The 14,052-nt window shown below is 36.9% G+C and overlaps 1 protein-coding gene across 1 annotated transcript; it reads left to right on the top strand.

Annotated features, from left to right (window-relative positions):
* The first annotated feature begins 442 nt into the window (after positions 1-442).
* LOC104592969 (glucose-6-phosphate 1-dehydrogenase, cytoplasmic isoform-like) lies at positions 443-10,957 on the top strand. Its single transcript, XM_010252551.3, has 16 exons — positions 443-568; positions 1,011-1,243; positions 1,639-1,724; positions 2,184-2,253; positions 2,349-2,535; positions 3,187-3,344; positions 3,442-3,510; positions 4,230-4,288; positions 4,754-4,790; positions 4,944-5,015; positions 5,793-5,940; positions 6,206-6,301; positions 7,000-7,070; positions 9,951-10,066; positions 10,279-10,324; positions 10,414-10,957. Exons 2-16 carry the CDS (start codon positions 1,055-1,057, stop codon positions 10,579-10,581), a joined length of 1,572 nt encoding a protein of 523 aa, XP_010250853.1. The 5' UTR covers positions 443-568; positions 1,011-1,054; the 3' UTR covers positions 10,582-10,957.
* Positions 10,958-14,052: the final 3,095 nt, after the last annotated feature.

Genomic DNA, 14,052 nt, shown 5'->3' with positions numbered 1-14,052 from the left:
AAAATGAATTGGAATTACTTATATAAAATTTAAACATATGATAATTTAGTGAAAATATAACTCTAAGATCAACTTCAATGATAGATACAATATAACTTTGAAGTATATATGAACATATATATTTAAGTTCAAATCAGAATATAAAATATAATATTAAAATTATTTTTAGCTCATCTTATCAAATGTTAAATATAGTCCGATTGGGATTCAAATATGAATAAATGAAATTTGGACTATATCGGCTCCGATCCGATCCGTTTCGTTTGCAGCCCTACATCCATCAAGGTCTGCCTTCCGTGACTCGAATCCTAGACATGGGGTCGCATCCTATTAAAAAGGCGGAAGAGGAAAGGTCATAAACAGCCCATCTATTTCCAGAGAATGACAAAAAAGTACTTATTTTCATTTAGACATGGCTTGATTACGTCATGCACCACGTCGACTTGGGCGGCTACATACTACATAAGCACATGGCACGAAGAACTCTCGTAGTGAGAGCGGGAGTCGGTGACACAAAGGAAACAAATCCAGGAGCTCTTCTGCTTCGGAAATCGCATTGCCACAAGAGGTACCTTACTCTGAAGCAGCTCAGTTACTCTTCTCTGCTCTTCGGTGCTGTTGTTTTTAGGGAAAAGTACTCTGCAGCTCACTGCAGAATTCTGGATTACATATATATTTAATTACTCTGTTCCTAGTTTCAGCTTTTCACTTTATGTCACCTTGGTTCTTTAGTTAATTTAGAACATGGGTAGATGATGGACTCTGTTCGATTATGAATCCAGGAAAATTTTCGCCAATATATATATATATATATATATATATATAATCTCACTTTCTTTCTTTGCTTTGTATCAATTGCCCAATTACCTACCAATTCAACACTTTTAAGATTCATTTTCCTTTTGCTGCCCTCTCTACTTTCAATGTTCTCTGTATACATTCATGTATAATAGAGGAATGGAGCTAATAGTTTACGGCTCTAATGCCTGTATACATTAAATTCAATGCAGATCGGGTGATAACATTCACCATACCAGCATACTTGTAAGACGCCATGCCCGTGATGCCATCTAGTGCTCCCTCCGTGGAAAAGGGGCCTACTTTGAGAAATGATTCCTTCTCAGATAGGAGAGACTCCGTTAATAAACTGGAAACTGGATGCCTCTCCATTATTGTGCTTGGTGCTTCTGGTGACCTTGCAAAAAAGAAGACATTTCCAGCCCTTTTCAATCTGTACCGGCAGGTTTGTTGGATTATACTTGCTTTTTCTCATTCACTAGGGTCTCTCCATGTATCATTATCCATGTCATTTAGTTGAGAGCTCAAATATTTATATTGCTTATTGTGAGCCAGATAAATATTCCCATGCAATCGCTTCTTGGAAACAATATGACTAAATAAACTCTTTATGGAATATGCTCATGGATGATTAATTTCCTCCACTGACTGCCATAGCGATACTCATAACTTATCACTATTCCTACTTAACTTTGAGAGGTTCCATCTTCTCTACTCGTTCAGGAAGCAAGTCCAAATCCACAAAATGATGGATCATTTCTAGAAGGGTTGCTAGGTTAAATTCGAATTATGTGCATGATTCTCCTGTTCATGAACTAATCTTACTTTGGCTTTACATAGGGTTTCCTACAATCAAGTGGTGTTCATATTTTTGGATATGCTAGAACCAAGATTTCAGATGACGAGTTGAGAGCCCGCATACGTGGGTGAGATCTCTTACCTCTGGTGTTTATGCAATTTTCTTATCCCATATTCTATTTATGCTATTTTATCTGTGCTTAACTGGTATTCTTTCTTTGTTTCTCTTCTACAAGGAAAGTTATTTCATGGTGATACGTATATCACATGTGAAAATTTTACTCTAGATGTTTTTGTGTAGGGAAATGATCTCTTCGGTTGACTTAAGGGAACTATAGTCACTTGTTGATCTTATTGTTTGGCATCCACTTAATTTAAGGGATGTTGATCAAATTACAAACCAAATCTGGTTTAATCTGATATGGGAGATCAGTACCTGCTCTTTATGAACTTGGTCATACACACACACACACACACTGCTATATCCTGTTTGTCTATGCTCTTCTCTTTTCTGCTTAATTTCTTTGATTCTTTTTTACTGCTTGTTTTAATGCATATGACAACTGCTGCTGATATGTTAACTGCAGATATCTTGTCCATGGAAAAGGGGGTCCTCCACACACACACTCTGAAGATGTATCAAAGTTTTTGCAATTGGTAAAGATGGATATTTCTCCGCACATAATCCTCTTATCATTTATGAATTATTTACTACTACACTAACTTCCAAGTGCTTTTCTCAATTTTTGCAGATCAAATATGTCAGTGGTTCTTATGATGCTGAGGACAGGTTCCGTTTATTAGATAAAGAAATCTCAAAGCACGAAATCTCAAAAAACATTCAGGAAGGGTCATCCCAAAGACTTTTTTATCTTGCACTTCCTCCATTGGTGTATCCAACTGTCTGTAAGATGATCAGGCGCTTTTGCATGAATAAATGTAAGTCTTCCTTATGGAGATGAATGCATAAAATTCTCTTGAAATTCATTATATTACATTCCATGTTCGTGTCAACCTGCAATTTGGATATTAGGAACACTCTTTTTTTTTTCTTTTCTTCCTCTTCATTGCATGATGGCCACCTCATGCTGACATGCTGAGTTAGAATGCCTATTACCACCTCATCATATAAGTTAACTATTAATTAATCCAGTCACTGAAAAGAGGAAGAAGGAATAAAACTGTAATGGACAGAAAATCTTTGATTTGGATTGATGATCCACATTGAAGGTGACTATTGACTATTTATATTGCTTTTGTTTTTTGTGTAATTCTGGCTCCATGTTAGGATGTTGGCTTTATGTAGTTCGTATAGTTTAAAAGGGATAAAATTGGAGAAGCATTATATCTTAAAAATTATTATCATATCTCTTAAGTTATTCTTCGGAATTTATATTTATTTTATACATCACAGAAACACAAAACTAAATGCATGCTTATATGTCTACAGATTTAATTACATACATACGTAGGTTATTTGTGACAACTTATTGCTATCCTAAATATACTACAGACTAGATTGCCATAATACTGTTTCAGAACATATGAAAGTATATTGTTATGGATTAAGATTATTTCCATCTTTTTCAGATAACCATGGTGGTTGGACACGCATTGTTGTTGAGAAACCTTTTGGCAAGGATTTGGAATCTGCAGAGAAACTCAGCACTCAGCTTGGTGATTTATTTGACGAATCACAGCTTTATCGTATTGATCACTACTTGGGAAAGGAATTGGTGCAGAACTTGGTAATATATGCCCTAAATGGTTTAATTTCTGTTGGTCCACTTTATTCCTCCCCACCCCAACTGATGCTCAGCATCTTTACTATCTCCTCATTTGCAGCTTGTCCTTCGTTTTGCAAATCGTTTCTTTTTGCCTCTCTGGAATCGTGATAACATTGATAACATACAGGTAAATATCTTTTAGGTAACTGTTTTTGATATACTTGAAGATCATTTAGACTGTATTTAGATCATGAGGGTGGAGTTAGATTTGAATTCCACTCCTTCCTGAATTTTCATGACCTGAAATGACCCATAACTGGCAAAGCATATACAATTATTTATCTTACTTGATGATCAGAGAGATTTCATTAATATAAAATAGGGGAACCCCATTATCAAAAAGTAATAGTAGGGAATGAAACAGCTTCAGATAAAGGGAATGTGAAGAGTAGAAGTGGAAAAACTATCTCAGAATACAAAACAAATCTATATATGAATCCCTGGTCCAGGAGCCCTCCAGTCAAGGGCCTGCCTCCCTGCTCCATCTCTGGCAAGTGCATCAACCAAAGAATTATATGATATAGGAGTCCATCTGAACAAGGTGTTCAGTAAAGGGGTAAGACCATATTTACCTCACCACGGGCCTTTCAAATAAGACCATATTTGCTTCAATTAATGGAAGGCCAGAGAACTTATTCTTGAATGGGAAATTCAAAACCACTTACAAAGCATACATCATACATTAGTTCCAATTTACACAAGCTTTACAACTAAATCTGTGAATGTTGACATTCATAATTGAGTGCCAGGTCAAAAGGAAACTAATCTCTTTCCTGAACATAACTGACCACTATATTGTGAACTGCAGTTATTAAGAAATTTCAATATCTACATTCATTTTGGCAGATCGTCTTCAGAGAGGATTTTGGAACAGAAGGACGTGGTGGATATTTTGATGAGTACGGGTATGTGCTCTGGATTCTTGTGACATCCTTGCAAGTTTCAGAGTGTGCAATTCTTGGTTTTTGCTTACTTTTTAAAGAAAATATCTACTGTCAAAAGCACTTGATAGTCACAGTTGTTCCACCTTCTCCAAGAAACAATAATAATTAAACAAAGTAAAATAGAACTGTTTGCTTTATAGGTAAACCATCACCTGTTGTGAGCACATTACTAGAAAAGGAATCACATTCCGTAGCTAAGATGTCAGCACCCTTATTAACTTCACAATATTTGTACTTCCATGGAAATCGGGAATCAATACAAGCATACATTTATTCTTTATAATAAATGATTCATTGTTGTACTTTTGGGATTTCTGTATTTCAATTCAGGCAGATTCATTTTTCTCAAAGATTTTAACCCTTATTGTGCTGTTGGATTGTGTACTCCCATTCAATTAACAAGTAAACATTTTTGCTGTTTTGCAGAATAATACGTGATATCTTTCAAAATCATCTGTTGCAGGTAACTCTAGGATCCTTTCTTAGCCATTATTCTGAAAATGACTCTTTTTCTATTATAAATTGGTAATATTCAGTTGCAGTGTGAAACTTAAATCTAAAAGTTTCTTTTTGGTGTCTGTCAAGTCACATGCTTGTTGTTTCCCATCAATTGTAGGTTCTCTGCTTGGTTGCCATGGAGAAACCTGTTTCTCTTAGACCTGAGCACATTAGAGATGAGAAAGTGAAGGTATCGAACATAATTGGTTTACAAGTTTCATTTCCATTTCTCATCTTATCTACAAAATCCATATTTCCAATAGTTGTTCAAAAGTTCCCACTCATTTCCTTGTCATGGAAAAATATCTTGACCAGGAATAATAGATTACAAGACCCATTCCTCTTCTGGATTTGCTTTTTCTTAAGTGCTCAATTGAACACCTAAGAAAAAGCATAAGCGAAATGTTTAATCCATTGCAGATAATCAGACCAAATTGAGTTTGGTAAGCTGTAAAAAATTTTATACTTTTGGAGAGAAAAACAAAAAATAAATTTAGTAGCACTATCTCAGAAAAAAAAAAACTTTGTGGGATCCACTTGATTCCAGATTTTAATTCATCCTACTTCAAATATAATAAACTCAATTTATTATTTACTGTCACGTATGAAACCATCAGAAACTTTTACCCTATTTGCTAATAACTGTTTCCAGTAGAAGCAACTATTGTGCTTTGAGTCAAAGCCAATTTTTTTGACTTTAACCAAAAACAAGAAAATTGGATTATGTTGCTTTTTGATCGGGTGGTTACCAAGTGTTCTTTTTTCTTTCAAATAAAAAAAAAGTTGCTTTGTTGGGACAATTAAAAGACAGCCTAATTATATCTTTGATTCATAGGACTATTACTTTTATAACCTATAGTCAAAGAACACTTCAGAAGTTCTTATTGCTTTCTTCAGAATTTTATGTTACGTATCTCACATATGCCCATTGCATGGACCATTTGATGATTATGACATGAAATTTCAGGTACTTCAATCAGTCCTACCTATAAAATCTGAGGAAGTTGTTCTTGGACAGTATGAGGGCTACAGAGATGACCCAACAGTACCTGACAGTTCAAATACCCCAACTTTTGCAACTGTGGTTCTGCGAATTGACAATGAAAGATGGGAAGGTCTAATAGATTTTCCTTTCTTGAATTTTCCATTATTTCTTCAGTTATTCTTAATAAATTTTTGTCAAATCTTATCAGAAGCAAAAGAGAATAGCAGAAATTTGAACCTATAAACTGCAATTCTGCCCTCATATTTCAGATGTAGAATGTCTATGTATTCCTTTGCACTAGATTAACATAACCATAATATTAGATTATAAATACTTAACTCTTATGTTTTGCCACATATTGGTCATTACATGCAAATTCTTACTTCCTAATGCAGGTGTTCCTTTTATACTCAAGGCAGGAAAGGCATTAAATTCAAGAAAGGCAGAAATTCGTGTTCAATTTAAGGATGTTCCAGGAGATATCTTTAGATGTACGATACAAGTCATTCTTTCTTACTCCAAGTGAAGTCCATCTAATTGTTTTTCTTCTGTTCATCAAACACTCTCAAGTTCTCTAAATCAGTAATCATCTGTTACAACATGCAAATCACATGAGAATCTATTTCTCCATTGTTCAGTGAGTATTGTGATTTTGATCCATTTATATCTACCCATAATATGGGCAAGTCTACATGGTAATCCTATACTTATCAGTCCTTCAAGCATAAAAGGAGCATTCTTGTAACTTTAACCATGCACAAATAGGTTTTTTGTTGACAAAGACAAATATCTCAATATGAAAAATTTCAACATTTATTGATGAATTCAAATATGTTACCATCAGTGTAATAGCTCCTTTATTATCCATACCATCTGATAAACCTGTTTTCCTATTGTTCTTTGCATATCTGGATCATGTTCTAATTTTTTAAGTTTACAATTCATGTAATTTTAAGCCATGCATATCTAGGTTGTTTGTTGACAAGGCCAAAGATCTCAATATGCAAAGTTTCAACATCAATTAATGAATCAAAATGTTTTACTATCAGTGTAATGGCTTTTTCATGATCCATGTCATCTGATAGTGATAAATCTGTTTTCCTATTGTTATTCGCATATCTGGACTATCTTTCAAATTTTAAAGTTCACAATTCTTCTTGTAATCCACACCATTTTTTATCTTGCATAGGTAAAAGACAGGGCAGAAATGAATTTGTAATACGCTTGCAACCTTCAGAGGCCATGTACATGAAACTTACAGTGAGTATTTTTATATTACATACAAATTTACCGCTTCACCTTCTTTATAGTAGTTGCCTGTAAAGCTCCCTTTGTTCTTTAGGCTCAGTTTGGGAAGAGTACAATTACACATATGTACAGTGTAAATACATACAAAATACAAGGTTTTGTACTCTACATATTTGTATTTGCACTCCTTCCAAACTGAGCCTTAGGCTCCGTTTGGTTGCAGTACAATCTTTTTTGCACCAATACAAATGCATGGGAGTGCAAATGAAAAGAATGCAAATTTTGGTCTAATTTTGTTTTGGGTTCTACTTCATTCTGTTTCAGATATTCTTTTACTTCATTTTTACTGCAATCAAACAAAAAATAAAGTAAAATTTGAAACAAAAGAAAATCAGATTTTACACCCAAATCATTTGTACTGCCATAGTTTTGCATCAGTGCAAATTTATTTGCACTGCAACCAAACGCAGCCTTAAGGTAAAATTTTCTGATACTTGCTGCATGGAAGCCTTGGCAGGATATGCTCAGATTCCATTAGATTTGTACTCTTTTCTTTTTTGATAAGTAGGCTCCCTCTTTTCTATGAACTTATAATTGTATTCCGGTATTCTCCTTTTTCACAAAAAAAAAAGAAAAAGAAAAAGAAAAAGAAAAAGAAAAAGAAAAAGAAAAGAACGAAAGGAAAGAAAAGAAAGTATTGCATATTCTGTTGAAAAACATGTGCATCTTCACTATGCTTGATGAAATTTTTAATTGTGGCTTTAGTGGTGGATACCATTTTTCAGTACACTTCAAATTTCTTTCAAGCTGAGCTCATTATGAGCAAAGCCTGTGTACTAAACATGTCTCATCTAAGCTTGTTCTGTTTCTGCTTTTTCTAGGATTGCTTTTACTATAGATAGGCCATGTTTGGTTTGATTCTCATTCTTATCCAAGATGAAATTCTAAAATGGACAAAAATGGGTAAAAATAAGTAGAATGAGAAAATATTGCTATGAACCTAACACTTTTTTTCCTAAAAATGAAATCTTTTCAGACTGACAAGTGCCATATGTAAAAGTGCTTTTGAAAAGTACTTTTTTAAAAATGCTTTCATAAAAATACTTTGATAAAAGTGCTTTAGCAAAAGTGCTTTTGGAAAAGTACTTTTTAAATGTACTTTCGTGAAGGTGCTCTTATAAAAGTACTTCCATAAAAGTACTTTTATAAAAGTGCTTTCATAGAAGTGTTTTTGTTGAAGTGTTTTCGTAAAGTACTTTCATAAAAGTGCTTTCGTGTAAAAATACTTTTATAAAAGTTCTTTCGTAAAAGTACTTCCATGGTAGTCCGCTAGTACACATCTATGGCAACAATTTTGTAGGCAGAGTTTCCTCAAAGAATGAAAATGAGCAAGATGAGGCATGATTATTTTTCATGCTGCAGGCTACCTCAATTTTTGTGATATGGGCTGATTTTTCATTCTAAAAAGAATGTGGCCCATGGCAAAAATTTTGTAACCAAACACTCTAATGTTATTCGTTCTTGCTCATTCTTGCCCAGAATGAGCAATAATTAAAATAATGAGATTTTTCAAAAAAAAAAAAGAATTAAAAGAATGAGGCCCAGAGCAGTGAACCAAACATGACCTTAATAGTTCTTCATTGCCATTAATTTTATTGTCGTTCTTATTATCAATGTCCTGAAAACTGGAGCAGACCTTGCTTTGTAAGGTGGTCTAATTCCATGCTTAGCTTCAAACCACCAGAACTGGCTGATTATTCTTGAACAATAAGGCTCGAGTTCTGATTTGATTGATTCAACTGGATGGACTGTTCTAGTTTTTGAAACATTAGTTTATATTATTTTATTGTTATTATTTCTGGTGACTTCAAGAACTGGGTTGGTGGGCTTGCAAATATCTGAAGTAGGCTTATTATCAGTTAGGTACTTAGGTGAACCAGGCCCCATTAAAACCTCGAGGAGCCAAGCTCTGACCCCTAATCTTAGGCTATCAGGAACCTGACTTGAGCTGGATATGGATAATGTTAAGCTCAGCTGGGCTGGTTGACAGTTATATCCGAGGAAATGTTCCTTTCACATGTTTATTTACTGATGGTTCGTCCATCATCTTAGGTATGAGGCTTTTAGTATAGCTCTTCAGTAATCTTCAATTGGAGTGATCCACCTTTGAAAAACTACATTAACTGAACTGACTGAGAAAAGCTTGGCTGTATTGGAGCTTCTTGCGCATGACACATCAGCATGGGTGTGGGGTAAAAGAGTAATTTCAATCAATATTCTTTTAATTAAAAAGATAAATTAAGGACTAAGTGGGGTAATGTGCCATGTGCAGGAAGCTTCAAAACAGCCCCTGCTGTGTTTTTCCAAACAGCCAAGCCTTTCCCGACTTTGACATGCCTTTGTAAATACTTTTTTGCATTTCTATTCAATGAAAGAATGATACATGACACTTGAATTTAAGATATGATATGTATTTACACTCAAATCATACCACTCCTCGAAAACATGTGATAGTACAAATTGATTACCTGTAACTTCATTATGTTGTTATCAACTGGTAACAACACTCAATTACCATTTTGGGGAGCTAATTTGGGCACATCCTCGGTGACCAAGTTACCTTACTTATATGATAATGAAAATAAATTGTGTATGGTATTCTTCTCAAATATTTGTCCTATTAATTAGGGGTGTGTCACCATAATAAGAAATAGGGCTTTCTCAAACTAACCACCATGATATGGTTTTATCTTACGAAGAATAACATCTATGGAAACTACAGAGAGAATTGGTTTCCCATCAATCAGAAATTTGTCTGTTCACCAATACCAAGAATTATCGTGTTTGACCTCTTTGAATGCTCCTTTATCATCTTTGATCTTCATCTTGCAGGTCAAGCAACCGGGACTGGAAATGTCAACCATACTAAGTGAACTAGACTTGTCTTATGGGCAGCGTTACCAAGGAGTTACAATTCCTGAGGCTTATGAACGGTTAATTCTTGACACGTATGCTACCAAATCCTTGTATCTTCTAAATATGCTTATGTGTACCCATAGTGTTCATAAAGTACATATATTTTGAGCTGTTACTATATAATAAATTTATTTTATTTTTTGGAGTATTAGAAATATAGGAGAGTTACTGTCCATGAAAATGACCATTGACATCACAACTACATCTTTTGTCACAATGAATTTGGCTCGGATTCTTTTTGCAGAATACGAGGTGATCAGCAGCATTTTGTTCGCAGAGATGAGTTGAAGGTAAGAACCTCCCACGCTTGGCTTGAAATCTCCTCCTATATATACAATCTCGGCTTAAAATTTTACTAATGTGATGTTGTGGTCTACAGGCCGCATGGGAGATTTTCACTCCATTGCTGCACAGAATTGATGATGGAGAGCTGAAGCCACTTCCATACAAACCAGGTAGCCGTGGTCCAGTAGAAGCAGATGTGCTGCTGTCAAAAGCCGGTTACAGGCAAACACACGGCTATGTATGGATCTCACCCTCCTTGTAATCGTAGCTAGGAATTTTAGGGTTCGCCTATAAAAAAATAGTAAATGATCTTGCTCCGTCCAGTTTATCAGTGAGGCTTTCCCAAATATGTAAAAGAGAAAATGAATGAATGAATGATATCCTAATATGAATTTGGATTTGCTGAACTGAACGCTTTAGCCGTTTAGTGGGCTGTGAAACCAATGACTCGGTTCCACGCCAGTAATAAATTCATGGGCCCCACTGTAAAAGATGCAGGCCCCATGTATTTTAAATACTGGCGTAGAACCTTTTCATTGGTTCCACAGCCTGCTGAACAGCAGCTAAACCTTGCTCGATTTCCTCTAGAAATATAAGTATTTCATCAATCTAATGGTAATTGGTGATGGAATTTGGGTCCAGTATGTGCCATGATTTAATCTTTGCTATGATCTGCTTGACAATGGTGGTATTCAAGTATTCAATATCTCACTGCCTAAGCAGAATGGATTTTACTTTTACCATTTTTTGTCAAAGGTAAAGAATCAGCTGTAGTTTAGCTCCGAGATGCCATACAGGTTAACCATTGAACTCCTTGGTTTCTCATTATACTTGATGCATCTTTGTTCGTTCAATTATGTTCTTTTGAAAAGAATTGCCTTTCTTGGGGTAAGGCCATAAGAAGCTTACCATAAGAACCAGAGGGGGCCCCATAAAAAAATGATATCATTCGTTTACTTGGAGAGGAACTGAGAAAAGCTCCTCTCTTTTTAATTATTTCTTATAGGTCTAACTGTCTAAGAAAACCAAATGTTTTGCCTTTTCAATTAACCGTTCAATAAGTCTACATTCCAAACTTAAAAGCCAAAGGAATTTTAGGTAGAGCCGTAGAGCTGCCCATCATCTAAGCCAACACAATATTCTTGTTGGGTAGTTGTATAAATGGTGAAGCAGGACAGGACTCGTAGGTAGCGTAAGGAAGTAAACCTTGAAGAGGTGGGTCACTCAGGAATATGTTCGAACACCTTACCTACATTCAACTTTAAGATTTCAACCACACACACACCCATCTCTTCCTTGCTGCACCCTTATTCTTCTTCTTCCCCTCCTTGAACCAAACTGCCTACAAACTCAAAGCATTAAATCCATGCCCCAATTACATGACTCCCTTGGTGATGATTCAATCTGTTGCGCTTGAAATAAAAACTAATCTCAATCGCAACTTGATCGGTTGGTTGGCGTTGGGTTCAATCAACTACTAATCGGAGGTTTACAATTTAAGCAAAGAAAGATAATTGAGGTTTGCCTTTGACACCCTTTCTATTTCAACTTGCTTTATTAAGGGCATCTCGGCGAGATATTTCTCGTTGGTAATCTGGAATATTGACCGAATATCGACGATTGTTTGAAGGAACTAAAAAACAGGAGAGGACTGAGGGACTATAACGAGGGAAGCTGGAAATGGAATCCCCAATGAAAAGACAAATATGCCCACCCTTTTATCAAAATAAACTGACCCGGTGACCCCCCTACTTAACAAAACGAAACGTCCTCCCCGCCTTCTCAGTCTCACTCACATTTTTCTATCTTGATGCTCGACCGTACAAGTTTATGAAGATTAGACCTGTTCATGGGCCGGGTTGGGCTTTTATTCTTCATTAATGAAAATTTGTTAGGCGACCAACGGACCTACAACTTGGGCCCGAGCCCGGCCCTGATAAAAAGCCCGAAGCCCGATTGTGTTCGCTGGAACTGAGTTCGCGGTGGCTGTGGTTTGTGAGTTGCAACATGCGATTTTAAGTTTAACAGTGATTAATTCGCGTTAGAGAGAGAGAGAGAGAGAGAGAGAGAGAGGACTCACCGCCGGAGTTGTTGTGCCGGTGAACGTTCGCCGCTTTGCCGGTTGTGTGGCTGCCTGAGAGTGTGAGGATGAGAACTGTGGAGGATGTGGAGAAGAATGGTTCGACTAGAAAAAGAAAGGAAAGAGGCAAAGAGGTGAAAGAAAGAAGGGGTCTTCGACTAGGATTTTTAGGTTTAGTTATAGGTCGGGCCGGGCTTTTTGGCCCGAGGTTAAGCCCGCAGGCCCATATGCGTGTTCAAGCCCGTCCGGGTGCCGGGCCAGCCCGTCGGACCACCCGGCCCATGAACAGGTCTAATGAAGATGAGGTCTTTGGTCCATACAAAGAAGAAGGAAAGAATGATAGGATCTAGTTCATTGCATCTGTTGCCGCACGGATTGACTGAGGGCAATGAGGTAAATTTACTCTTCAAGTTTTGAGTGTTGGCTGAGGACCCCGAGGCCTCGGAAGAGGTGGGCTGAAGCTGAGGACCGCAAGCCGAGGCAAGATATTCCTTTCGAGGACTATGGTAGCCGAGGACTGTAGGCTAGGTGAAGTCCTTGGTGACTAGAGATACTACAAGACAGGGAATGCCAGAGGCATCGGGCGAATACTCGAGGCAGAGGCTTCGACGCCCCAGTTAGTACGAGGTGTAAAGTAGGAGAAGGTGCAGGAGAGGCCTTGGAGATAGTCTTTGGATGCACCAGATCTCCCTGAATAAACGTTAAGAAGACAATGTAGGTGTAGGGAGTAAATGGGTGAGTGGTGTTGAAATTTTCTGTTCCATATCCCCCTTAAGGGGTAATTACCTCCTTTTTATATTTGAGCATGTTGGAGGTAGGTGAATATGAACACCTTGGATGAGAGCCATACGAGGTCAAGCTGCAGGTCCTGATGGATACGTTTGACCGTCACGTGATTGGCTCCGTATAAAGACAACAGGGCTCTCTCCTACGGTGGCTGATGCTGTTAGGCATTAGTGGGCTGAGCCTCCCAGCCCGCGGTGGGCTCGGCCAAGCTAACACACATGAGCATCGAATTAGCTTCTTGACGGCACGACGTATTATTTATTGATCCGAATCATTTTTAGGATTGCTTTAGTGACATAGCCCAGGACTTAGAAGTTGAGGAAAACGATATGCAGTCATAATAAAACGGCACGCCTAAGTCCAAACATCTAGCTTATACAGTATTATAATTGTTATTAATTAATAAACAAACCTACAAACAAAAGTTTGTAGTATACTATTTATGACATTAGTTCTCTCACAATCTAAATCTAATTTGGGGATTTGGCCATCGACAAGGATGGCCCCACTTAGCTCTTCCCTCTTGGCCTGGAAAAATGAAACAACAAAGCTACTGTTTATCCATTCTTTGGGCGCTCACCCCTTGTTTTCATGTTTTTATTTTTTATGATTTTTTTATTTAATTATTTTTGTCCTTTCAGAGTTTCAGCAGGCTCTCTGCAGTCTGCTTGGAACGCCTTGAACAGTTGTTGGACCTAAAAGCGAACCTTTTTGAATGACCAAAAAGCAAAATCAGAGCGAGAAAGGGGGGGGGGAGAGGGATGGAATATTGGGGAGGCACGTTTTGACAGTCAACACTTAAAAACCCTACACGTAATAGTAATTGTAGGCCTATCACGATATGCCACGTCAGCCCCATACATGTGG

Source organism: Nelumbo nucifera, chromosome 3 (assembly GCF_055504915.1).
Source record: "Nelumbo nucifera cultivar China Antique chromosome 3, China Antique-T2T, whole genome shotgun sequence".
NCBI lineage: Eukaryota > Viridiplantae > Streptophyta > Magnoliopsida > Proteales > Nelumbonaceae > Nelumbo > Nelumbo nucifera.
This window is presented reverse-complemented; position numbering and strand designations above follow the sequence as displayed.